General features: G+C 37.8%; 5 protein-coding genes and 2 long non-coding RNA genes across 10 annotated transcripts; 4 read left to right on the forward strand and 3 right to left on the reverse strand.

Annotated features, from left to right (window-relative positions):
* Window positions 1-839: 839 nt before the first annotated feature.
* Window positions 840-8,737, forward strand: LOC118028662 (transcriptional corepressor SEUSS-like). Its single transcript, XM_073404651.1, is given in 10 exon segments — window positions 840-2,959; window positions 2,961-3,155; window positions 3,238-3,357; window positions 3,671-3,719; window positions 3,879-4,093; window positions 4,198-4,266; window positions 5,243-5,340; window positions 6,056-6,149; window positions 7,268-7,337; window positions 7,531-8,737. Coding segments are annotated over 10 exon segments (2,781 nt in total). The 5' UTR covers window positions 840-2,038; the 3' UTR covers window positions 8,481-8,737.
* A 610-nt stretch (window positions 8,738-9,347) lies between these two features.
* LOC118028751 (uncharacterized) lies at window positions 9,348-10,521 on the reverse strand. The gene is made up of 2 exons (XM_035032486.2): window positions 10,127-10,521; window positions 9,348-9,803 (listed from the first exon to the last, which is right to left on the reverse strand). Exons 1-2 carry the CDS (start codon window positions 10,347-10,349, stop codon window positions 9,487-9,489), a joined length of 540 nt encoding a protein of 179 aa, XP_034888377.1. The 5' UTR covers window positions 10,350-10,521; the 3' UTR covers window positions 9,348-9,486.
* Window positions 10,522-11,082: 561 nt separating this feature from the next.
* LOC118051263 (mitogen-activated protein kinase kinase kinase 3) lies at window positions 11,083-13,174 on the forward strand. The gene is made up of 9 exons (XM_035061922.2): window positions 11,083-11,128; window positions 11,537-11,640; window positions 11,767-11,829; window positions 11,906-12,066; window positions 12,161-12,253; window positions 12,344-12,380; window positions 12,436-12,467; window positions 12,502-12,583; window positions 12,675-13,174. Exons 1-9 carry the CDS (start codon window positions 11,083-11,085, stop codon window positions 12,855-12,857), a joined length of 801 nt encoding a protein of 266 aa, XP_034917813.1. The 3' UTR covers window positions 12,858-13,174.
* Window positions 13,175-13,702: 528 nt separating this feature from the next.
* LOC118028520 (uncharacterized) lies at window positions 13,703-16,365 on the reverse strand. Its single transcript, XM_035032158.2, has 5 exons — window positions 16,149-16,365; window positions 15,877-16,006; window positions 15,595-15,795; window positions 15,338-15,505; window positions 13,703-14,311 (listed from the first exon to the last, which is right to left on the reverse strand). Exons 1-5 carry the CDS (start codon window positions 16,280-16,282, stop codon window positions 13,874-13,876), a joined length of 1,071 nt encoding a protein of 356 aa, XP_034888049.1. The 5' UTR covers window positions 16,283-16,365; the 3' UTR covers window positions 13,703-13,873.
* Window positions 16,366-16,533: 168 nt separating this feature from the next.
* On the forward strand, window positions 16,534-17,450 carry LOC118028597 (uncharacterized). Of its 2 annotated transcripts, XR_004684069.2 has the most exons (4): window positions 16,534-16,854; window positions 16,979-17,043; window positions 17,148-17,331; window positions 17,412-17,450. It is a non-coding gene; the product is annotated as an uncharacterized lncRNA (long non-coding RNA). The 2 variants fall into 2 exon arrangements; XR_004684040.2 differs by having other exon boundaries at window positions 16,534-17,043.
* Window positions 17,451-17,490: 40 nt separating this feature from the next.
* Window positions 17,491-18,998, forward strand: LOC118028465 (uncharacterized). The gene is made up of 2 exons (XR_004684029.1): window positions 17,491-17,604; window positions 18,664-18,998. It is a non-coding gene; the product is annotated as an uncharacterized lncRNA (long non-coding RNA).
* A 680-nt stretch (window positions 18,999-19,678) lies between these two features.
* Window positions 19,679-23,342, reverse strand: LOC118028259 (scarecrow-like protein 1). 3 transcript variants are annotated; one of them, XM_035031903.2, is made up of 3 exons: window positions 22,954-23,342; window positions 21,772-21,819; window positions 19,679-21,653 (listed from the first exon to the last, which is right to left on the reverse strand). In XM_035031903.2, the coding sequence occupies exon 3, from the start codon at window positions 21,599-21,601 to the stop codon at window positions 19,844-19,846; it is 1,758 nt and encodes a 585-aa protein (XP_034887794.1). In that variant the 5' UTR covers window positions 21,602-21,653; window positions 21,772-21,819; window positions 22,954-23,342; the 3' UTR covers window positions 19,679-19,843. The 3 variants fall into 3 exon arrangements, with proteins under 3 accessions (XP_034887794.1, XP_034887725.1, XP_034887859.1); XM_035031834.2 differs by lacking the exon at window positions 22,954-23,342 and adding an exon at window positions 22,478-22,875; XM_035031968.2 differs by lacking the exon at window positions 22,954-23,342 and adding an exon at window positions 22,037-22,059.
* Between the last annotated feature and the right edge of the window lie 1,928 nt (window positions 23,343-25,270).

Below are 25,270 nucleotides of genomic sequence, written 5' to 3' on the forward strand. Positions count from 1 at the left end.
GTAAAATAGCTAAGTATCCCTCTATAACATGTTTATGGCTCCCTGAATCATTACTTTAAGAAGTCAGCTAATCATAGTTAATTTCGAACATGTAACATATTTTTTATTATCTTCCTTATATTTCAGCACCGTATCAACTCCATTAATTATATCATTTACTATATTGATTTATTTGGGTTATTTTATTTATACAGTAATTTTTTTAACACATATCGTTGTAAGAACATGCCACATGTTCACAACTAATCATGATTAATTGATATTTTTAACTAAAAAAATATAAGAGCCACGAGCATATCATAATACCACAGAGACACCTCACAACCCTTTTTTTTTTTTTTTTTATAAAAACATAATAAACCGAATTATCAATGTAATGCATAATTTTTTTTTTTTAGTTTGAACTCTTAAAATAATTCCTTATCTGAAAATGACATGACATTCTTATTAGAAAGAAATATCGTTTTCTCAAGATAATCAATCTCCACCAATCACTAAATTACAGACATTTATTAGCATAAAATTCCACACACACTTAAAATCTCGTGAGCACGTCACAAGAAACAACAAAACAAATCCACAGCACACATGGCAAAACGATCAATAGCATAGCAACAAAATATGGTCCAAGCACTCACACGGAATTCATCACGGCACCAACCCTAAGTGGCAGTCTCTGTAAATACCAACCAATCCAATGTCATTTTTAAAACCGAATAATACATGCAACATGACCGATACATGATGGCATGTAATGTAACGACCACTAAAACTATGATAAACCATGCATACATGCAATGCTCACATAAAAAAACACAAGCGAAGGAAGAGAGAAAGAATAGCATTTGACTTCACTTGCTAGAGAGAGAAAAAGAATGAAAGAAGAAAAAATTGAATCCGATCGAATACAAATTTGACGTCCGCAAGGACACTCTCTCTCTCTCTCTCTAAAATAACCCCTTTCTCTCTCTAGATTCAGCAGCAAAGAAACAAGGCACACAACAGCACTTCCTCAATAGAAAGAGAAATAAAAACAACAGCAACAGAAAAAAGAACCTAAATATTAGATTTTTGAAGAGGTTGAGCGAAACAAAATAAAACCCTAGAGTCTTGTGTGCTTCTAAAACAGCTCAGTTGTGTTCCTTCTCTCTGTCTCTCTTTCAGCCTGTAGTTTCATTGAAAGAGAAATCTTGTTGAGACTATCAGCCTCACTACTGTTTGAGAATTGTATTGTGGTAAGTTGTTTTTAAGTTTTTTAGCTCACAAACTTTTTCAACCTTTATCATTTCCTTAAAAAACCCATTTTCCCTTTATATCCCTCTAGTTTGTTGAAGCTTGATCAAGGTTGTTTTAGCTGTGTTCTAAACCTTGTTGCTTACTGTTTTTGGTAAATATTGGTTTCTTTTGAAAGTTACAGTTACAATCTTGAATTCTTTCTGGATTGTGAGATTTGAATTTGAGCCTTTGGATGCTGTGAAAAAGGATGGTTTTTTTGATAAATATTCTTTTGTGAGTGTTTGAGTTGGGTGACATGGTTCGTCTTGGCTAAGTTGTTGTGATTTTGATATGGTTTTTGTTATTTTGAGTTTCTTTTAAAGCTGTATTTAGTAGTGAAAATTGGTATTTTTGGTTTTTGAAATATTTAGCTTTGTACATACTATCCTGATTCAAATAGATCTGAAACTCCTCATGACATACAGAGATTCATGCGAGAACCGTTTAAAGATTGCTGTTCGTGTCAAGATACCGTGACTGTAGAATGTTCAGAATTGAAGATTCTTCTTTGCTTTTGGTTTTTTTTGGCGTGTGCCTCGTGTTTCATAGAACGCAGCACCATTTGCTCAGGCACAAAACCTATTTGGTGCGCAGTAAGGATTTTGAGGTCTGCAGGATTTGGGTGTGCACTTGAAGTGGTGACCGAGTCCAGTTGTCTAAGTGCTTTATCTTGCTCTGTTATGTAATTTTAGGCTATTCAATTTATGTTGTTTTAGATAGTTTTATTCTTCAAAGAGTTTTTTTGACTGTGATTCTTGATAAGATGGTACCCTCGGGGCCGCCTACTCCAATTGGTGGTGCCCAGTCTGTCTCTCCTTCACTTTTGAGATCGAATTCGGGGATGCTGGGAGCTCAAGGTGGCCCTTTGGGTTCTCAAACAGCATTCCCGTCCCTAGTGTCCCCCCGTACTCAGTTTAATAACATGAGCATGCTTGGAAATGTGCCCAACATGTCCTCCCTGCTGAACCAGTCTTTTGGTAATGGAGGTCCAAATCCTGGACTTCCTGGTCCTGGGAGCAGTCAGCGCGGAAATATTGATACTGGGGCAGAGTCCGATCCACTTTCAAATGGTGGTAATGGAATGGGTTTCAATGGTCCTTCATCGTCATTTGTACCATCAAATATGGTTAACCCTGGTCCTTCTTGTCAAGTTCAGGGACATCAGTTTTCAAACCCTTCTGGCAACCAGCTGTTGCCAGATCAACAGCAGTCCCAACAACTTGAAGCACAAAATTTCCAGCATGGTCAGCAATCAATGCAACAGTTCTCTGGCGCTCATAACACTCAGCAGGTGCAGCAGCAGCACCAATTTCAATCAATACGAGGAGGGTTGGCTGGTGTTGGACCTGTTAAGTTGGAGCCACATGTGACTAACGATCAACATGGAGCACGGCAGCAGCAACAACCTCAGCCACTGAGAAATATGGGTCCAGTTAAGTTGGAGCAACAGCAAATTCAGACGATGCGAAGTTTGCCAACTGTGAAGTTGGAACCTCAACATTCAGATCAATCTTTGTTTTTACATCAACAGCAACAACATCAGCAGCAGCAGCAGCAGCAGCATCAACAACAGCAGCAGCATCAACAACAGCAGCAGCAGCAGTTCCTTCACATGTCAAGGCAGTCTTCTCAGCAGGCTGTTGCACAACTAAATCTTTTGCATCAGCAAAGGCTGCTGCAATTACACACAGCAGCAGCAGCAGCAGCAGCAGCAGCAACAGCAACTTTTGAAGGCAATGCCACAGCAACGGCCTCAATTACCACAACAATTTCAACAACAGAATATACCTTTGAGGTCTCCTGTAAAACCAGTGTATGAACCTGGGATGTGTGCCCGTCGTCTCACAAATTACATGCATCAACAGCAGCGCAGACCTGAAGTAAGTTTTCCTTGTGAAGATTTTGTTCTAACTGTTTCCTTTTGGCTGCTTTGATTCGTAATAGCTCCTACTTTCCTTTTAGGACAATAACATTGAATTCTGGAGGAAATTTGTCGCCGAGTTCTTTGCTCCCCATTCAAAAAAGAAGTGGTGTGTTTCTATGTATGGAAGTGGCCGGCAAACAACTGGTGTTTTCCCTCAGGTCTGCTGCTAGAGAAAACTTGGTGATTTTAAAAAACTATTATTGTGCTGTAGATTCAATCAAGCACTTTTATACTGGTGTCTTAGGTGAAAGTAGACAAGTTAGGAATAACATTTCAAAGATACATGCATATTCATAGTATCTTCTAAATGTTCTCTTTGGATGCTTTGTTTCAAATCCAGAGAACAAAAAGATGCTCCCATGATACACATGCTAGAAAAGTTAATTATAAGGGTTTGGTAGAACTGCTTTTTTAATTTCTTGTAGAGCCAATTATGAATGCAAATTGTAACAATTTGTGCAAGTGTTGCAGGACGTATGGCATTGTGAGATTTGCAATCGCAAGCCAGGCCGTGGTTTTGGTATGTTGTTAGATCTTCAAAATCTTTGTTGTTCTTTGCATGTTGTTTTTGGTCACAGATGATACTGGCCTCGGTGCTAGTTTGAATTGGTTTGTCTCTTTGTTTTGCTGCTGCCTCCTGGATCATGTGATATCTGATTTTGGTATCCTGTACTTTCAGAGGCAACTGTTGAGGTTCTTCCTAGGCTTTTCAAAATCAAATATGAAAGTGGCACTTTGGAAGAACTTCTTTATGTTGATATGCCACGTGAATATCAAAACTCATCTGGTCAAATTGTCCTGGATTATGCAAAAGCAATACAAGAGAGTGTTTTTGAGCAACTTCGCGTTGTTCGTGATGGTCAGCTGCGGATAGTCTTCTCCCCAGACTTGAAGGTTGCACATTAAGAGAAATTCCCTTTTGCTTCTATAAGCTTCTAAATTCTTCAGGAAGTGTTAGCTGATTTTTTCTGTGTCCTGTTCGTCCATTATTTTGCCAGATATGCTCTTGGGAGTTTTGTGCTCGGCGCCATGAAGAGCTAATACCTCGAAGATTGTTGATACCACAGGTTAGCTGTGCTTCACTTAATTAGGGGAGAAGTTCTTTGTTACTTTTATTTCCTGTTGGAAACTATTATTAACCCACGCTGGCTGATTGACACTATGATATGTTCAACACTGGGTAACATGAGCTTGTTGCTCTTTCTATGACTATCTGATATTACATCACTGTTTATTTATAAATTTATGAGATTGTGATCTTAAGAGCTAAACCATGTCTGAACTTGTGTAATTGTGCTATTTTCTGCTCACCTGTCTCAACTTCTCTCTCTCTATTGTAATAAATCTTTTTCAAACAACATTCTTGATGCATGAGAAATATCATCTATTAGAGTAATCCATGTATGTTGTTCATTGGAAGTGAAATTAATTGAATTTGTTTAGTTTGAAGTGCCATCATTTTTAGCTGTGTTTTTTTCCCTTAAATGTTATGCATCTTCTGGGTACTGGTGTTTGTTTAACCCACAGCAGTTGGAAGATTTGTGCTTCCATTGAGATGGTTGGTGGACCAGGATCATATAAACGAACTAAATTGAGGCTTGATACCGGTGAATGTTTGATATTTTGACTTGTTTGAATGTATATTTGTAGATTTTGTATGGACTTGCTGTTAGCAGAGTCTGGTTTGTGGCCCTGTTCATATCCTTAGAAGGGCTAAGGAACCTAAATATCCAGTTTATCACAAACAAACATTGATGTTAAGTAATGCCTAGTGGAAGCGTTTTGTTTGTTCTGCTTATTATGTTCTGCTATTTTCTACGTGGTTTATGGCCCTGTTGATTTTTGTGAAATAACCTAAGTACCCTTAACTTCCAGTTCACTACCCATACTGATGCTCAGTTCATCACTGAAGAAACCTCTGTGTTAAGTGATTAATGATAAGGATTAAGGTTTTTGCTATGTGATATGGTATCTAGGAGTTAGAACATAATTCCTGCTTACAACTGCAACTCGAGTATTCAGTGTTTTTCTTTATATTTGTAGGTAAGTCAGCTTGGTGCTGCAGCTCAAAGGTACCAGGCTGCTACTCAAAATGCATCATCCAACTTATCTATCCCGGAGTTGCAAAATAATTGTAACTTGTAAGTTTTCTCGCCACATTATGTTTGTTTTGACCAACCATGAGCTTTTGGTTGAGCATGCACTTTATGTTTTTACCTTTTGTGGTTACTAGAATCTGTTTGCAGTATTAATTACAACAAAGTTGATGCAATTATTTGAGTACCATTGCTCTGTCAATCAAGATCAATGTCTTAAAATATTTCCTATATATGTGCATGACAATCTTTCATTCATTTGTCAAGTTGAATTTATGTTGTGTGAACATGCTTCTGAATGTAAATGTAACTAATACTTGGTTATTATGTATCATCTTTGCTTAGCATGTCCATGAGGGAGATGAGATTACGCTGTCAGTTACTCCATTTCAACACAGTTTTTCTATTCTTCATTGGATAATTTAAGAGATGAACGTCTGAGGAATATTTTTGGTTGAGACTGGAGCAAGTATTTTTTTACTTAGATTTAGGGCACATCGGGAATGCAATTTACATTACCACAAAGTGAGAAAAGTCACGCACCCTCCAATGCATCCTTTATGGTAGGCCGTGTTTTATAGTGTAGTTGCTTTGACTTATTGTCTCAGCAACTGCAGAAATTTTTGTTTTTACAAGTTCTTTATCCTTGTATTATATGAACTGTTCTACATGAGCGCAATGAGAAATTTGTCATTTTTGTAATACATGTATGGTGATGTCCATGCCTTCTATCTATTATTGATGAGTTATCTTTCTTTAGGTTTGTTGCATCAGCTCGCCAACTGGCAAAAGCCTTGGAAGTGCCATTAGTAAATGATCTAGGATATACAAAGAGATATGTGCGGTGCCTTCAGGTGACATTCCAACTCCTATTAGAGTCATTGTGGTTTGTGAATGTCCTTGTTGTTTGCTAAGGGCTAAAAGTCACTGGTAGCGCACATTTTCTACATTTAGTAGTGTGACTGGATGCATGTCTCGGACTCTGAGCTCACTACAAATGTTGGTGATGAGATCCTTTGGGTTTGAAATATTAGTGCCTTCAATTTCAGCTTTACAAGTTCAAGTTCATACTTTTCTTTATTCTTATTTGCAGTTAAGATCTGAATTGTTTTCTGGTATTCAATGCATGTGCGCTCCAATGTTGTCCTTTTGCTCATTGCAGTGAATTTGTTCAAAGTCATGCCTAGAAAAATTGTCTTCTCGACTACATCTTTCAGGATATGTTAAAGTGTCTGTTAGGTTTGGCATGATTTTCTTTGAGGACCTGTAACATAATGAATATGGATGGCTCAATTTCGTACAAGATTTGGCAGTTGCTTTGCTTTTACGTCATCTTCCATTATGCTTGCTCTCTTCTAGCAAATACAATGGTTTAAGAGCTGCTGTTGAACTAGAATATCATGATTTCTGTACGCTTCTAGCCTCCATGCAAATATATACTCTTTTTTACCCAGTTGCTCGTTGTACCCCCTCATCCTTTATCTTTTATAGATTAATCAACATCTGTATAATATATTGTGGCATTGATTTGCCCCTGTAATTGTAAATTCCATTTCTACCATGGTGTTTGGAATTGTGACTCGGAAATATCTGAAGGTCTGAACTGCTGGTTTTATTGCTATAAGCTGTATATTCATTTAAACTCACATTGAAACTCTTGCAGTGATACGGGTTTGTAGATTTTTTTGATATCTAATGAATGCTGTTTGAAGTCAGACTGCCTCTGCCTGCTTATCCTATCCTTTTAACAAATCTGTCACAAACAGCTGAAAATGATCTTAATTATTTTGTTAACATCATTTGCATATTATTCCTTGAAGTCTGGATATGGCATCTGAAAAGATTTTTATCTGTAAAAATGTCAAGTGAAAAATGGTGATTTTCAAGGATGTTTCATGATATTTCGCTGAAGCTATATGCAGTATGATTGAATTTTTTTTTTCTCATAATAATTTGTTCAATATCATTGCAGATATCAGAAGTGGTAAATAGTATGAAAGACTTGATTGATTATAGCCGAGAAACAGGAACTGGACCAATGGGTAAGTTTGACGGGTTCTTGATTGGGTTATTATTTTAACTTTCTTGTTTGTAATTTTCTGATGTGGTCCTAATGAAATGATCCCTGAAAAAGTTCATGCTGATTGTGACGTGGCAGTGATGATCATGCATATCACCAATATACCTTGTTGTCCAATCTGGGCTCAATTATCTATCTATTTTTTTTGTTTTCAGAGAGTTTGTCCAAGTTCCCTAGGAGGACAGGTGCTTCAATTGGGTTTCATAGTCAAGCTCAACAGCCTGAGGAACAGCAACAACAACAGCAAACAATAACTGCGAACTCAAATAGTGATCAAAGTTCTGCCCAAGCCACAATGCAAATTGCTGCTAGCAATGGTATGGCTAGTGTAAATAACTCACTCAACACAGCATCTGCAACTACCTATGCCAGCGCTATTGTTGGGCTTCTCCACCAAAATTCTATGAATTCAAGACAACAAAATTCTATCAATAATGCAAGCAGTCCCTTTGGAGGAAACTCTGTTCAGATTCCATCTCCTGGTTCCTCCAGTACGATTCCACAGGCACAACCTAACCCTTCTCCTTTCCAGTCGCCGACACCATCCTCGTCTAATAATCCTCCACAAGCATCTCATAGTGCCTTGACAGCTGTAAATCACATTAGTTCCACAAATTCACCAGCAAATATTCCATTGCAACAGCCAACCCTTTCTGGCGAGGCTGACCATGGTGATTCTCAAAGCTCTGTCCAGAAATTCATACATGACATGATGTTAACCAGCCAACTTACTGGAACTGGTGGCATGGTTGGGGTTGGTTCGTTGGGGAATGATGTGAAAAATGTCAATGGAATTTTGCCAACAGGTAATAATACGGTTCTTAATGGTGGAAATGGCCTGGTGGGAAATGGGGCAGTCAATAGTTCTGGAGTAGGGGGTTCTGGATATGGGACTATGGGTGGACTTGCGCAGTCTGTAATGGTCAATGGGATCAGAGCTGCAATGGGTAATAACTCAATGATGAATGGTCGGATGGGCATGCCATCGATGGTACGAGACCAGAGCATGAATCATCAACAGGATTTGGGGAACCAACTGCTTAATGGGCTAGGAGCAGTTAATGGGTTAAGTAATCTTCAGTTTGATTGGAAACCATCCCCTTGAAGGTTCTGTTAATTATATTGATGTCTCAGCAGCTGCTTGTGCGGTACAAGTGTGGGCAGAATTTCATAAAAGCCTTGTGAAGATGGCATTACACCAAGGAATAGCTTGAGGGCGTGCTTCCCACTTTGTACTAATTTTCGAGGAAAAGTAAACATATAGCATAGTGTTTTATCAAAGAAATGTTAAATCCTCCTTGAGTTGCCTCATTTACTTCTAATTGTTTTCCTAATTATGATTCAATGCAGCCTCTTTTCTAACTAACAGTCTTGGAATGGGAATTCAGGGAGGGATAGCTGTCTGGTTGAGAGCCCTTTCCACGTGTAGTTCCTGCTCATTTTCAAGTCATCATTCATGAAAATACATCAAGTGTTGATGGATATGCTCATCAGTTCCATTTTTAGGGTTATCTCAGAGCCCATGTGTATTTTATTGCGTTGTATTCTTTTCAGTTTCCTCTTACCCCTGTCTATAGACTCCGCGTCATTGAATTTTGTTGACCTGGTGGTTAAGCTCAAGAATGGTGATGCTCGATAAGTGATTCCCTGATTTGAAACACTAGGCTGAAATTAAGTGGTGAGGTAGGGAGGCTAGTGAAGTGTTAAATCTTGTCTGTCTTTAGATCTTGCCAACTGGCAACTAATTTTTCTATTATTGCTCAGCATTGATTAATCAAATTATTATAATGGTGACATCTCACTTAAAACTTGAAAGCACGATTAGAAGCTGTGGCAAATCAGAGAACATGGTCTGATCTTTAGATGAATGGAGATGCATGTGATTTCCAAATTTAATAAGAGCCTTCCAAGGCGCTGCATGATAGGCTTAAATGGATTTCTGTGCATTTACAAATGGAGGAAAGACAGTTCATAAGCTGAAGAAATAGTGATGCTCATTGGGCTATCAATTTGAACAAGAACTGAATTCGTAGTGACATTTACATTATGCAAGAGAGTTTAGATAGCTATGCACTTATAGCTCCGTCATAGCTCTACATAACTTGTTGTTTTCAAACATCAATATACTTCTCTATGGAGCTAGACAGGGTGGTCTTTGGCACTGCTCCAATTACACTTTCTTTCTTCTCTCCTTTCTTGAAAAACAGCACCGTTGGTATGCTTCTTATTCCATACTTTGTGGCAATGCTAGGGCAGTCATCGGTGTTTACTTTGTAACAAGCTATCTTTCCTGCATATTCTTGTGCCAGTTCCTCGATTACTGGTGCTATCATTTTACAAGGTCCGCACCATGGTGCCCAAAACTCCACCAGAACAGGGGTGTCGCCTCCAATCACAGCATCCCAGCTTGCATCTGTCGCTACTTGAACTGCACTTTTCAAGCATTTGCATGTATCAGATTTCAGGAATACTCATCCTCAAGGAAAAAAAGGAAGAAACTGATTAATTTATTGAAGATTTTATCCTTCCATTTAATAGTCTCCTGCGATTAAATAAGGAGATATATGGAGAGGAAAATATCAGGGGCGATCTAATTTTAACTCAATTTAATTTCGTTTACTTCCTTCAAGAAGTACGTAGCCTAAGCCCACTGACTAAGAAGGGATTAGTAACTATATACTTCCATTCCTTGCATGATGTTCTAGTAAACAAGAGACGCATAAAAAGCTGCCCAGGTAGAATTTGGCAAACCTGCATCTACAGCTTCACGAGCTTTGCAGACAATGCGGGATTCTTGGCATCTGCTTCTCAATGAGGGAGGAAAGGACGAAGAAGGTGAAGATAATAACAAATTGGATGTGTTCAGTCCCTTAGATGTTGGCAATTGAAGCTTTTCCACAGGAGCAAATGGATGACAAACACCAGCTCTGGTGGTGCTCACCGAACTAACTTGGAAACAATTCTTCAAAGCCATTCTCTCTCTCTCTCTCTCTCTCTCTCTCTGTGGAGTGATGATATATCTTTTTACAGGTTATGGAGTTTGGAAAGAATCATGAAAAGGGGGTTGTGGCTTTGGTCTCTCGGACAAGAGTTTTACAAGATCTTTATTTTATTTTTATTTTTTCTATTTTTTTTCTTTTTAATCCTTTAAATTGCTTATCTCTAACTTTTCAGCAGGGATATGCTCTCAAAATCGTGAGGTGGTAAAGGGTTTGGTTTTCATGTGGACGACATTTTATGAATTGAGCTCACAAAGAAAAATCTAAAAGATCCAATTATGAGAAATATTTTTCCATCCTTTAAGAGAAGGAAAAATCGTGAGGTGGTAAAGGGTTGCAAGAAATATCGAATGTTTCTTGTTGGCTAAGGTTACAAGCCAGGGAATAATCTCACGACACAAATTACATTGCTCGAGAAAGACATGCATACGAGGAATGTTAATTGTTAAAATGATGTTTTTTTTAGATTTTTTTAAAAAAATCTTTTTAATATTATCACATTAAAATCATATAAAAATACTATAATATTTTTTCAAATAAAAAGTAATTTAATCAAAAAAAAAAAAAACACTCTCCACCACTAGCAAACGTTGTGAGCCACGAGGCCTTTATCCATCCTCCCATTGATGATAATTCAACATCAATCACCCTCACGAGCTCCCCTGTAATTAGGTCTAATCACTTCTGCCAAGAGGACCGCTTCTTATCATGGAAGTCTCGTTCGTCCAGATGTTCGAGGCCCGGCATGTTGTTGGTCTGGCTTGAGGCTGCTCTGGGCTAATTTGCTTTTGTGCTTTCGTTGTTTGTTGCTTTTTCACTGGGTCTCAGGCCCACCTATTTTTATCTTCTGGTAATTATTACTTTTTAAATAATTTTTTCATATTAAAATACATATCAATAATATTTTTTTATTTTTTAAAAATTATTTTTAATAACAACATATCAAAACGATCTAAAACATATAAATCATATTAAATTTTAATAAAAAATAAAAATTTGAATTTTTTAAAAATGGTGTTTCAACCGCGTTCTCAAACAGTTTTTTAACTTCGTTGTGTTCTAGAGAGAGAGAGAGAGAGAGAGAGAGAGAGCAAATACTTATACAATATTTTATCAAGTGAGCGAAAATGAAGGCTATTGGCACTGAAATTTGATGGCATAGTTTCTGCTTACAACAGTGAAAATGGACAAATGTGTGCAAAGAAGGAAGTGAGGGTTATTTCTGATGATCAGAACTCAAATGAATGTCTCAAACAACTGAATCAGGTTTCGCTCTCATTTTCTCCTCCTACAACCAAGAACTTATATTTGCATTTTTTTCTTATGGAATAGCCTCTGAAATCAGAAAAATGAGGAGTAATATGTTGAATCGTTCTGTTTTGGTATGAGCAGGAGATAGCATTGCTTAGTGAACTGTCACATCCTAACATTGTTCAATATTATGGAAGCAAACTGGTATGAGCTCCTTCGCATATTTCAGCATCCCTACATCATTCGTAACATCGGATTCTGACAATGATACTTAATGTAGGGTGTGGATAATCTCCCAGTATACCTGGAGTTCGTTTCTGGGGGTTCAATCCATAAATTGCTAAGTGAGTATGGTTCGTTCTCAGAACCGCTAATACAAAATTACACCAAGCAGATTCTTTCAGGGTTAGCTTACTTGCATGGAAGGAAGACAATGCACAGGTATTTGGCAATTTTAATAATTTCAGTTTCTTATCAGGAATCTCATCTTGTTGTCAGTGCTTCGATTGACTGAGGAATAATGTTCACTTGACAGAGATATCAAAGGTGCAAACATACTGGTCGGTCCAAACAGAGAGATTATGCCTGCTGACTTTGGCATGGCTAGACATGTAAAGTTTCTAAATGATTTCCATAATTAATTCCACTTAACATTTCTCTTATTCCACAAGATTTTTCTCATCTCCTTTTAATTGAATCCAGATGACAACTTGTTCTTGATGCTTTCTTTTAAAGGAAGTGCTTACTGGATTACTGTCATGTTTTCTTTCTTTACGTTCATAATCTCAATATTTTTCTGCATCCTGTAAGTTCATATATCTATTAAGATTACTCATATGCAGGTTATAGAGAACACTAGTGGCTACTTCTTCCTAGTCTTGCTGTCGATATATGGAGCTTAGGGTGCACAATTCTTGAAATGGCAACTTCAAAACCTCCATGGAGCCAGTATGAGGGGGTATGATATTTTACACGTGTGAAATACTTTGACTTTCATCGTGAGCCAAGAATTTAGGACCCAATCTTATTATCTTCTTGTTCTTCATCAGGTAGCTGCAATACTTAAGATTGCAGAGAGCAAAAATTATCCTGAAATCCCCAGTCACCAATCAGAAGATGCACAGAGTTTTGTAAAACTATGCCTGCTGAGGGATCCATCTATACGGCCTCCAGCTTCACAACTGCTACACCACACCTTCATCGAAAACTTAAAAGACAGGAAAAATTGCTAGTGCCGATTTTGTGGACAACCCCTTTCCTTGCCTAACATGGAGATATCCTCCGGTAGTATTAACAATGCTTGGATCTCATGGCACTTGCAGAATTCTTTTTCATTTGAGTTCAGAATCTCTATGATAAATTTTTACCATACAAACTAGTTCATTTCAAAGAATCATAAAAGATTAAAAATTCTTCCTGCCCTTCTTGGCCTTTTCCAGCGGACAGCCTGCTAAAATAATGTCGTCTGATGTTGAGAAAATGTACCACATGACGTGTGATGAAAGACTTTTCTGTAAATATACATACACGTGGATATAAAACAAAATAAATACTCTGTTTTCTGGGTACGGTAATCCTTCGGTGTAGAAGAACGTGGGTTTTTCATTTTTTCCACGGTACAAACCAACATCATTGTGGCGTGGTCGCTTTTTGATCACCAAGGAGACAATGACAACCACAGAAGTGTTTCAAATGTCAGAAGCAAGTGACGGAAGCTTTGGCTTAAGTGATCATAGGATCTAACTTACAAGATTCGGAAACACCCAGTTGCAAAATGTTCGGACATAATTATGTAACAGGCTTGAGCTTTTCCTAGAGCCAGTTCGATAGTGTATATGGAATTCCTAGATAGAAAAGCATCGACACCATGCGGCTGTGCCACCCAGGTGACATCCCCACGTTATTCATCCAAATAAATAGGTATGGGAAAGTATGGTATCATTTCCATGCCAGATTTTCTATAATATTTATACGAGGAAAAACATACTCGGTCTTTCTGCATACATACCTCCTACGGTATCACCAGGCAAACCCGATGCAATTCAGATCTTCTCAATTCAATCGGTTCAAACCAGACGGTACAAAACAATGATTATGCATTCATTTTTTTTTTTTTGCGCGCAAGAATCCCCATTTGTAACTTTTAAAATCTAACTCGAGCGAGAATCATTGAAGATGACCCCAAAATATGAAAAACTCTCAGCTAGTCTACGCACAAGACAACAATCGCAAATTGATCAGTCGCATCTCAAAACGAGTATTCTTTTAAATCTGCTTTGGCGTCATTCAGGTCCACGTCAGCCAAGCACTCTTCTGCAGTAAGCGGAGGTAGCTGCATGGTCTTGCGCTTCAAATTATGTTTGTGCCAGTCACTCTTGAAGTGATCTCTGAACTGCTTTGCATCCCCAACAAATGCATTGCATGTGCTGCACTTGTTTTGCTTTGCCTGCGTGTCAGCCTTCTTCTCCTCAGAGATGGTCTGTTTTTGGATTTTCTCACTCAGTTGTACTTCAGAATCAGTAGACTCCTTGGGTAGGGCTGGTGGCACATCTTCATAATCATCAAAGTCATCTACATGGGTGTCCCCCTCAAAATGAACAGACACTGCAAGAATTTCCAGCCTGCCCTGCAGATTCCTCACGAAGGCATCACAGTCCCTGAAGAAACCTGGGTCCATTTCACAAATCTGCAGAAAATCCAAAACAAACTCAGATCCAAAACATGTGCAGATTTCATGACCAAATAGACACTTGAGCCAACACGAATCGCCAAGTCAAATGGTCCACCTAATAAAATTGTATTTAGTCCTGTTTTCTTTTTTTTTTTCCCCTTTTTTCTTTTGTTTTGTGTGTGTGTGTGTGGGTGTGGGTGTGGGTGTGGGTTTGGGTTGGGGGGAGGCTCAATGTAGAATTACAGCCCAAGTACAGCTTAACTACTATGGTTGCTGCATTTTATTAGCAAGAATTAAAAAGCAAAGTGCCTAATGATATTACACAACTCATCACAATACTTGCATACACATGGAGAAACAACAGACATAGAAGCCAGGTAAAAGAATCAACAGCAGCAGTTGACACTACAAATAAGTATCATTTCTGTACTACAGCACAAAATCCTACTTGATCAGATCAAGAAAAACACTGGTAAGAGTTAAATGTCACAATTATGACTTTTATGAGAAAATTTTAACTCTCTAGTTTTACATAACATCAGGTGTGCTCAAAAGCAGCCATGACATTAGAAAAATCCAGTTAATCCAGCGAAGTTGAAAGGATGTGTTCAGAAGTTGTTTACAATATCAGTCTAGTTGTATTATTTTTTATTGATAGGAAACGTTTCCATTGTAGGGGTTCAACCAGGACACGTAATGGGTGTCTACCATCATGTAATGCATTGGTTAATGAAACTTCCTGTAGCTTCACTCTGCTTCAGTGAGCCGAAATCAACAGCAACTAACCTAGTAGAATTTTAGAAATAGACTAGTGCCTTGAAAATTTGATGCCTAACTTATTTCACATGTTCTAGTGCATACTAGTCCAGTGGCGATACACAAGACAAGCACATTCAGAGGGTGAATGCAAGAAACAAAGCCACTAAACCTTTTGTAGCCAACATTTAAAAGTTGCCAACAAAAAAAAGAGGAAAACCTAACCCTGGGAGAGGCAACGTGGAGTTGAGAATTTCACACTAAAAAGGAATGAGTGAAACTTACAACAGATTGATGGCTTCCAGATTCATCTTTAGAAACAACGTTAGCATCCCAGGCATTGAGCTTCTCCAATAGATCAGGAAAATTCGGTCCAATAACAGCAAGCCGAAGTCTCATTGGAGACCGTTTGATTGGAAAATGCTTTTGAAGCTCACGAATAACATCTAGCGCCTGAACAAAATACACAATTAGCAAGAATGATATGCCAAAATTCCAACAAACATAACATTTTGAAGAAGTTCAAAAGGCCACCAAAAAACCTGCTTCTTAGAGCTGCTATGCGGGTCAACGGCAAAGTGAATTTCATGCATCAATCTCTCAACCATACTGATAGTGTAAGGACGTTGCGTCTCGGGATTAATAGTTTTCTGCATAACAATAGTTGCTATATCCCGAAACTGACTAGACAACTGAGATTCCCTCTCTTTCCCAGCCACTTGAAGCTCCCCTTTCTCCAATATCTATTAATAATAATAGTAATAGTAAACCAATCATGACAATAAAAAAAAGTTGCACAAATACAGTAGGTATTTTCCTTTTACCTCTAGGCAGATCTTGGTATGATCATCGTGTCCAAAAGCTTTACCCAAATCTGAAGACTTTGCAAGAACTCCTTTTGAAACATTTGAATAAACTGTGTGGGACTGCAACACTTCATCCAAATCTTTCTCTCTGTTTTTTTTTTTTTTCAAAACAAGAAAATGAGGATATGACCCTTTTTCTTCGTTCTAAAAATAAACATAATACTACAAATAATAATCGATTTAAAATAATAACGATAATAATAATAAAAAAAAAAACCAGAGACACTTACACTCCAGAGCGCCAAGAGAGGACCTTGTTCTTGTAACAAGCAATCTCGAAACGCATACCATGCTTCTTTAATCGAACCACTGCTACGTTCGTCAGCCGTTTTTGCCCTACCGGCTGCTGCAACTTCACCGACATCTCTCTCTCTCTCTCTAGTAGGACCTTCTCGATTTAACTTGTTTCTCTGCTGTTTTATTTCATTATTAGCCAGGAGCAGGAGAAGGAGGTCTCCCAGTTCCTTTTCCATATATACATGGGCTTGAGACATTGGGTCCAGTATATCTTTTTAATTGGGGTTTATTTAGGCCCGGCATAAGAGCATATCAATGGACCAAGCCCAGCCTTCTATTATATATATATGTATATGTATATATATCTTCCCGAACAAGTTTGTCAGCATGATTATGAATTATGTTGATCAACTCCATTTTCAAGATTCTGCGTGCTACAACAGATTCTATATAGTAAATACTCTGATTCTCGATCCTCTTTGCAAAAAGAAATCCTTATCCCCTCAGCCTATGAGCTCTGACAAATCCATCATAGGAAGACTCCTCCCAGCTTGGATTAGGGAAAATGTCCCTGGAACCCCCTCTCCTGCAAAAACGACTAGTATTTTTAATTTAACAACACTTCGTTCATTTTCCAGGTTTAGTGGGATTACGTGTGCAATGCTGAATGGGGAAACCACAAGTCTTAAGGATGTTCAGGTTTGCTGCTCCAATCAAGACCCCCTCCCCCGATTTTATGCTTCATGCAGTTTCTACTGGTGGTGTAATGTTAATTTACTGATTGATTTTTTTCTCAAGATATTATCTTCTCATTTTCTTACAGTTGCTTACTGTATTCAGTAAGGCTCCCTAAAGCTTGTTTACTAAGAGACCATCCTTGTCGGGCAAGTGGGTTCTTTACTAGCATTTACTCATGTAGTTTTTTGTTTTCTGATGTATGAATGCATTTCCGGATGCTTATCTATATTCTATGCTTCTGACTCTTCTGCTAGGGCCTGATTTTGGGTCTCCCCCATCATTTGTCCGTAGAAAGCTCCTCATAGTTTTGAGTGAGTGTGGTAAAACCTCCTCATTAATTGATGATATTTCCATAGTAAATCGGTATGTTTTTGGTTCATCCCCCATTCATTCCCTGTGTCTTCTGGTGAGGAAGCACTTTTGAAGGCTAGAAAGGAGGTATGTTTTGGATTTGGCCGTGGATATATATATTTTTTCTTTGATCAGTGATATTCTTATTTGAATAGTGGTGGTTGTAGGTTATGAATGATCGAGTACATTTTGTCTGGACCAATTTTCAATTTTCAAGAAACAAGCAGAATTGAAAATTCCATTAGTTATTTCAAGAAACAAGCAGATGGATGCTTGGGTGCGTTGCCTATACTCCGCGCTACCAACTAATACCGTGCTCATAATTTGCACTGGACATGGAGATACAGAAATAGTGCATAGGTATCTAATTTTTAAGTGTTATAGAACATTTTGTTTCATCTACTATGCCTATTTCTTCCTTTGCTTTCAGAAATCACTTAAGTTCATGCTTTAGATATTGAATAAATAAAACTGGAAAGTAACCAAGCAAATGCATCTGATAGTAATTAAATCCTCATATTTTGAAAGACAGACAATTAAAGTATGTAGTTCCAATAAGTTAAAAAATATATACAGGAGCATGAAGGGGCTGCACCCATACTGAAAACTGATACATTCATCAATAACATATTACAAAATCCATAACATAAGGAGCATCAAGCAAATAATGTTTCCTATAAAAGATTAGCATGGATAGGTTATTCCTCTCCACTAAATGCCCTCCTTTTATGCTGCCTCCACACCACACAAAAAAATGGTTAGGGTGATTAGGATGAGCACCGATGTGCTCTCCTTTTGTTTTAGGAAAAATCTGTTGACCATGATCTGCCCTGTTGGGATATGACAATTATTGGACTTTGAAGACTGATCACAAACTCTCAGAAATGTTCCATGCATATATGTCAGCGGGTAGGCATGCTGATAGGTTTGGAAATGCATATAGCTCTACATATTTCATTGCTGGGACGAGGAAAAATTATGGTGATGCTCTCATCTCTTGCATTAAGCTCTGGCTTGCATAAGTTTGAAAAGATAGGTATCTTTAGTTGTCCAAATGATGGGATTTTTTTCTCCCTTGAATGTTTCACTTGTATGTTTTGAATAGCCATTTTAAGTCATTGGCTAGTCTAATATCCTTTACTTAGCTCTTTATATGTAGTGCTTGTATTGAATAGAGTTTCTCACTTCCAATGCCTGTTTTAGTACTTCCAATGCCTGCTTTAGTACTTCCAATGCCTGTTTAGAAGCCATTCTAAGTTACTGGTTTGCAACAAAGCTAACTTGATTACTCAGTGGTTTGTTTGAAGTGTATCTGTGAAACAGCCTGTTTCTAATAGTAGTTCAACCTTTCATCTTGAATTTTCAAACTGTTTCATTATCTTCGCTGTTCTTTCTCCTTGTCGTTTTGTGTGGATGAAGGTTAAGGAAAATGCTTGTCGAGCAGAAAGAAACTGCAATATCTCTTGAGAAGATTGTAAAGGTCTTGGAAGAGCTCCAAGCTCAAGCTGAAGTAGCTTTGTGTTTTGTGGGTGTGGAGAACCGAGGACATGAGAGATAGGTATTTGGTCTTTGTTTTTTCACCCTTCATTCTGGTGCTGCTTACATTTGTAGCAAGCTTTTCACAAATTTGGTGTAGAAACAGTCGCTGAGCAGATTTTCCTTGGACATCATTCATTGAATAGCAAGCAAATTGTGTAAATGAATACAGAAAGCCTATGCACTGATTCTTTTTGTGTAACTGGGCATCTTTGGCATCTCCTCTGTTGTTGCTTCACCTCCCTTTTCTCATCATCTCCAGCCAGTAATTCTGGCTTAACCAGCTGCGTTATTTCTTAAAATTTTAAATAATTAGCTCGGAAAATTTAGAGATATATGTCTAGTTAACAAAGGGCAAGGAAGAATTCAATGAGCTTTGGTTCAATGGTCGAGCCTTTTGCCCTGTCCTTGATAAAAAGGAACAAAAAGAATGGAAAACCAATTACTTCGGTAGATTGAGATGAGAGGTGGACCAGGTCGCTGATGGTTGTTTGTCTATCATTCTTTTAGGGTTCTAGAAAGACAGGACCATTGCTCTGTTGGCCGTTTGCATTTAGGGGAATAAAGAATAATTTCGGACTAATTTTCTACCAAGGTAATAGTCAGTCCAAAGCCAGGTTATCCAATGACGTAATTCAAATTCACAGTAAAAAAAACTGCTCTTGCAAACTGCAATATCTGTATTTTGAAGGTCAGTTTTCCATGCTTTTGTGTTAGAGGGTGGACGTTGACTGCCAGATTTTGCTAGGAAAAAAAAAGATTTGAGGATATGGAAAATTTTGAAGAAAAGAACCCTGATAATGTCCGAAGAGAAATCTGAAAGTAAGCAGGATACCTGGTAGATTTGCAATTTGATATAGCAAAAATTAATATGAAGACAAGCACGCAAAGCAGGGAGTAAGGAGAAGTGGATAAGGTTAGATAATTAGCAACCCTGATACATCAGAGAGTCATTGTGGCTAATAAGATCACATATCAGTACGCAGTTTCATCAAACAAAAATATTAGCACAGGCAGACCTAACCACCTTTCTACTTACCCTTAATTAACCAAATAGTAGCTGTTACTTCCAAGCTGAAGCAACAATCAAACTTTTGTCCTCCCACCCAAAATGAAGGGCACCTACTTCCTGCTTCAACATGTATCTATCGCAGTACTCCTTGATGAGTTTCCGGATCATATCAACCACATTAGGAGTGATTGAACATGAAGTGAAGCCAGCCATCATCATCCTTGCTCTCCATTTCCCTGCAACTTCATACCGCTCAATCCTTTCATCTCCCTCACATGCGACTATGTTCACTATGTCCCTTGCCAGGCACTGTTTCTCAACATTCAGTCTATCCTGGCTCTCCCGTGGGAGAGTTGCATCAAGAGAGTCAAACACAGCAGAGTAATAGTTGTAAGCTTCGGTAAATCTCGGGAAAAAAGGAGCAGTATTAGTATTCACATCTTGCTCAACAACAGTTACTAGTTTTGGATTCAAGCTCTTAGCCATCCGAAGAAGCTGGTCTCTCTCGTTTACCGTTGAAACACTCTCATCAGGCATGTGGTGGAGTTGGAAAGCAAAATTAACTATAAGTGCTTCCCCAGGCTTGCAGTTCAGCATTGATGGATTGACAAGTGAAGTCCTGGAGGCCACTGCATGAAACTCAAACGAGACCTTAAGTGCTTCAGCTAGCTTTTCAAGCCTTTGCCCAATGATCCTCAGGCCACCAACAGGTCGTTGAACTGACTCAGGGTCATCGATCCCTGTTAACCTCAAGTGTGGTAGCTTACCTTGATGGTTGGCGAGTGTTTGTATCAGTGTTATGTACTGACTCCCTTGGTTTATGTCAAAATCTATTATATGAACTCTCCTTTCACCTTTAAATGCCTCGATCATCGCACCATTTGCTGCCATAAATCCAAATTTAAAACAAGGGCAAATCTCAAAAAGGATCTGCATAGCTGCAAGCCTATCAGAAGAAGGAGGTTCCTTGCATTTCAGAGCTTTATAGAGATATTTTCCAGATTCAGCCATACGAGCTGCAAGACCTTCCACCATGTAGGCTGCAATCCTCTGTGGAGGATCTCCTTGAATTGACACCAATTGACGGAGCTCGTTTATTAAAGTCGATGCTTTCTCAATGTTTCCCTCTGAGATTGCATTGGCACATTCAAAAAGCAATCGCCTGGGAGTTCGAGGAGATAACTGTGATACTTCTTTATTACTGCTGATGCTACTTAGGCTAGAATCTGAAGATGATGACTCCTTGGGAGAATCATGGAGCATCCCATTCTGGACTGGATCAGACCACTCTCCATCCATTTCCATGCTCTGACTATTTCCAAACATGCCATCCTCATCATTATCATTTAGAAGCGCTCTCTCAAGTTCCTGAAGCTTTAATTTCATCTTATATTCATCATAGTTTAGTGGATCTGGGCTCTCAATGTCCAAGTAATCTGACTCAGAATTGAATTGATAGCCTTCACAGGGTGTCGTAAATGTGAAACAAGCGCCGTATGGATCATCTTGAGGGGACATGGATGAACCTAAATTCTTTCTTAGCTGGTAGGAAGATGTGCCTTGAGGTGGAGCTGAATTCCCTGAAATGCCAGAACTTGATGGTTGTATTAGCTCTTCTGTTGGGGAATCAAGGAAGTACTTCTCATAACTCTCACTGGAGTAAGAATCGGTCATATACATGTTCTGACGTTTATCAGGGCAGAATATTTGGGCAGACATGCCAGAGTTGTCATTGCTCCCCTTCAGTGAGTACAGCTTATGATTTCCGTATGGTGTTGCAGAAAGTTCTGCGGGTCCAACCAAAGACATGATTTTCTCCAAATTAACTCAGTTTTGAAGAGAGATGGTTGTATCATATATCCTATGGTCGGAGTCACAGTCATCAAATTGGCAGGAAAAAAAACTTGTTAATGTTTGTCAAACATGGGAACTAGCAAACAGCACTAACAATCTCTTCGAAAGAAATGAGAAATAATCACCTGGAGTAGCCCCTTAGAGTTGAAATCCAGATGAAATTTATAGGGTGTCTGCATTCAGCGACAAGCAATGTCAAGGAAAACACTTGGTGGAAAACCAAAATACCATAAGTTTATCTACATAACTTGAGCCACACATGAGACAGAAAGTGAACCGAATATCTAAATGATAGACAGAGAGGATAATTAATCCGTACAAAGAGCAATCCCAGCATCGGAGGCTGGGGGGGCAAAAAACATAATATTAGAAAAGAGTGAAGTCACATGCCTGCATGTTCTTTTAAACTGGAGAGAGCCCTTAACTCTATGTTAATGGATCTAATTCTTAGATTGCTTTACTTAAAAGAAAGTGATCAAAAAAAGTTGGCTTCAGTTTCCTTAAAAGAAAGATATAATTGATATCGAAGGACAAGCCCGGTTTGTTCAATTAGAAATGGAATCACGCATAGAATTAACTTGGAGTTCTTATTATGACAGACGAGGATTCAATGATAAGCAACACTGCAGAGAAGGCAAGGATCCAGATTTCGAGGGAGCGACAGAGAGTCTTCTTAAGGAAAAAATCAGATCCATTGAGAATCCAATAAAACATAGACAAACAACTACAAATGATAAAAACATAAATCAAAGGAAGGAAAGCAATCAGCAGTAGAGGGTCATACAAGTAGTTAGTCCTGAATTCTTATGTTCTTACAAACATGGCATGTACCTGAAGTAGGAGAAAGAACTCAAGAGGAGTAGCGAAGCTCAAAGCAGTCAGCCCCGCAATTTAGTAGATAACCAGATAGACGTAAACCTAAAGAGTGGCTTTGAAGGGAAGGGAAAAAAAAACAGGATTTGACTATGAACACCAGTATTTTGAAGGCAAAAAGGTAAATATGCCTCTGTATGGTATCTTTTTACAAATAGAAAAACCCAACATTTGATTGTGATGTTAGGTAGGTTGGAATGCAACAAGCCATTTAACAACAAGCCAATAATATTGAAAGTAGACGAAAAAAAAGAAACAAACTTGAAGAAAATCTAAGCAAGTGATTAAAATAAACAATCAAGACCCAGTGGAAACCTACTGCTAGTTTGACAAGATTTAAGCTACCCAAAATTCAAGAATCTGAACAAGTGAAAATCCCAAAGACCCAACAATATCCTGTTTAAAGAGTTAAATGAAGGTTATGAGAAACTAACCCAGGCAAAAATATTTTTCTTGGAGTCAGAAGCTTCTTTAGAGCTTTCTTCACCAGAAAATTGACTTTTCTTTCATGGGGAACCTCAGGCGGAGTTTCCTTAACTAATATGTCTTTTGGGTTTGGAGCATTTTCCTTTTTCTGCGTGTCTCTACCAACTCTGTCATTCAGTCATTCTTAAATCTGGTCCAAAGACACCAGCAACATGTGACTCCAATTTCATCATTCAATCCTCACCGTTTAATTTGTATACCATTAATTTGGTGTGCTTTATAAGAATTGTTAACTTCTCTTTAGTCCTGCATTAATTCCGGAATGAATGTAGGCATCAACCATGAAATTGTTTGAAGCCATCCATGGAGTATTTGACTGGATTTTCTTATGAGAAGTGGTGATCAGTGGGTGAGTAAAAGCGGGGAGAATTAATTGCAGGTTCCGAAATATATAAAGATGGAAAGGTCAAAGTATTTTATTTTTGTTTTATTCTGTTTTCATGGCGGTGGCTTTGATTTTTTCCATGTTTTTCCATCTCACAGCACTTCCGTTTTTGGGAGCCAAAACATTTCTGCACCGTCAAGCTTTATCTTTCTTGAATTTCAGAGAGGCAATCCACTTTTGCCGTGTAACCTAATCTTGAAGACGCGTAAGCAGGGAAGAAGACAAACGAGTCTCTGTAGTTCATGTCAATCTATTGTCATTTCATATTGGCATGCATGCGCAAAACCCATATATATATATATATATATATATATAAAGAATAAACTATATGTTTTGGCTACGACGATGATGTTGTTACAAGGAACTTGATTATTTATTTATTTTCTAGTTGCATTTTCTTAACCTTTTTTTTTTTTTTAATTTTTAATTTTTTGCATACGAGTAGTGATATTTTTATATACTGCTAAGTGCTAAGTGCTAAATATTACTGTAGGTCTCGTCACCCTTCACAAAATACTTCAATTTTTTTTTTTTATTATTATTATTTTTTATTATTTTTTTATTGTAAGAAAAAGAGTCCGTTGAATACACGTTTTTGACTGAGTAAACCATCATACTCGCATGGAGCATGTCACAGGTTCGAATTTAGGAAGGGTAGGTTGGGGTTAAAGTGCTTAACCGCTGGGCTAAGTTGATTAAAAAGTGGGGGAACAACTTTTTAGAGCATTTAACGTGTAATGACACATCAAATACGTAAGAAAATGCAAATACAAGTGATAGATAAAACCACTGAATTAGAAAAGAAATAAAATTCAATGATCAAACTGCAAAAATTTAAAACTTCAAGGGCCTAGAAAGAAAAACTTGGCTACGAATAGTTGGTGAATAGGCATATATGAGAGGGTGAACAATGTTTACACAGTATAATTGGCAACTTGAGGGAAAAAACTGATGTTTTTCGTTGCAACTTGAGGGTGAAAAACATGTTCGGTACATGCCAATTACTCGAGGGCAAGAGAAAATGAAATTAGAAAAGATCTGTGTTTTTTTTTTGGTTAGTTTTGGTCCTTTTGTTTTTTTTTTTCCAGCAATAACCTAAAATTCTATTATATAAAATCAAACTTGAATTTAGGATGAATTCAATGTTGAAATATTCCATGACTCATGGAACACGCAAGGGTATACAAATAGAAACAAATCATATGATATAAGCAATACTAACATAACTTGCAAGGATAAAATTGAAAAAAAATAAAGTTTAATGATCAAAATGCAAAAAATAAAAAACTGAAGGGTATAGAAGGGGAAATTAGCTGGGTTTTATTTTATTTGTTCATAATATTAATATTTAATGTTCCTTTATATAAATATTTGCACGAAATGTCAATCTAACCCACTGACCATTTAAAAAGTGAAATGAATCCGACATGGCATCAATCATATAAGATAAGAATCTGTAGAATTAGGCATTGAAATTTTTTGGATGATCCATTTTGAACAGCCATATATATTCGATTTTTTTATTGGTATAAAGTCTTTGTCGTCCTCCCTTATCTTATCCAACCACTGGCGTTGGAAATTAATCCTTGTAAATGCATAAACAATTAACGAGATAAGAGGAAAGTCTATGGTTTGTAATTAGCTGTCAATCATGCCTTCGATCATAATAGAATGAGTAGTGTGGGCTACAATGAATGAGTTGAACTCGTGACTCTGGCTGACAAGTGTGACCTTGAAAAGGAGAAGCTAATTTGGTGAAATTACTAGACAATTCTTTTTTGAATTTCGTTAAAACCCTAAATCCTTCCAGCGTATATAAATTCTGGAGAATTATTTTGATACATACTCCTCTTTTGCTGTTCCATTATAAAAAGGGATGA

Source organism: Populus alba, chromosome 14 (assembly GCF_005239225.2).
Source record: "Populus alba chromosome 14, ASM523922v2, whole genome shotgun sequence".
NCBI classification, from domain to species: domain Eukaryota; kingdom Viridiplantae; phylum Streptophyta; class Magnoliopsida; order Malpighiales; family Salicaceae; genus Populus; species Populus alba.

Excerpts from the sequence above, each read along its gene's own strand:
- LOC118028751 (XM_035032486.2), bottom strand. The coding sequence starts at position 10,349 with ATGGCTTTGAAGAATTGTTTCCAAGTTAGTTCGGTGAGCACCACCAGA. Across the intron at positions 9,804-10,126 it reads TCGTGAAGCTGTAGATGCAG|TTCAAGTAGCGACAGATGCA; the intron begins GTTTGCCAAATT and ends TGAAAAGTGCAG.
- LOC118028259 (XM_035031903.2), bottom strand. The coding sequence starts at position 21,601 with ATGTCTTTGGTTGGACCCGCAGAACTTTCTGCAACACCATACGGAAAT.
- LOC118051263 (XM_035061922.2), top strand. The coding sequence starts at position 11,083 with ATGGAAGTCTCGTTCGTCCAGATGTTCGAGGCCCGGCATGTTGTTG. Across the intron at positions 11,129-11,536 it reads CGAGGCCCGGCATGTTGTTG|TTTCTGCTTACAACAGTGAA; the intron begins GTCTGGCTTGAG and ends TTGATGGCATAG. Across the intron at positions 11,830-11,905 it reads AATATTATGGAAGCAAACTG|GGTGTGGATAATCTCCCAGT; the intron begins GTATGAGCTCCT and ends TACTTAATGTAG.
- LOC118028520 (XM_035032158.2), bottom strand. The coding sequence starts at position 16,282 with ATGTCGGTGAAGTTGCAGCAGCCGGTAGGGCAAAAACGGCTGACGAAC. Across the intron at positions 16,007-16,148 it reads CTCTCTTGGCGCTCTGGAGT|AGAGAAAGATTTGGATGAAG; the intron begins GTAAGTGTCTCT and ends AAAAAAAAACAG. Across the intron at positions 15,796-15,876 it reads ATACCAAGATCTGCCTAGAG|ATATTGGAGAAAGGGGAGCT; the intron begins GTAAAAGGAAAA and ends TATTATTAATAG.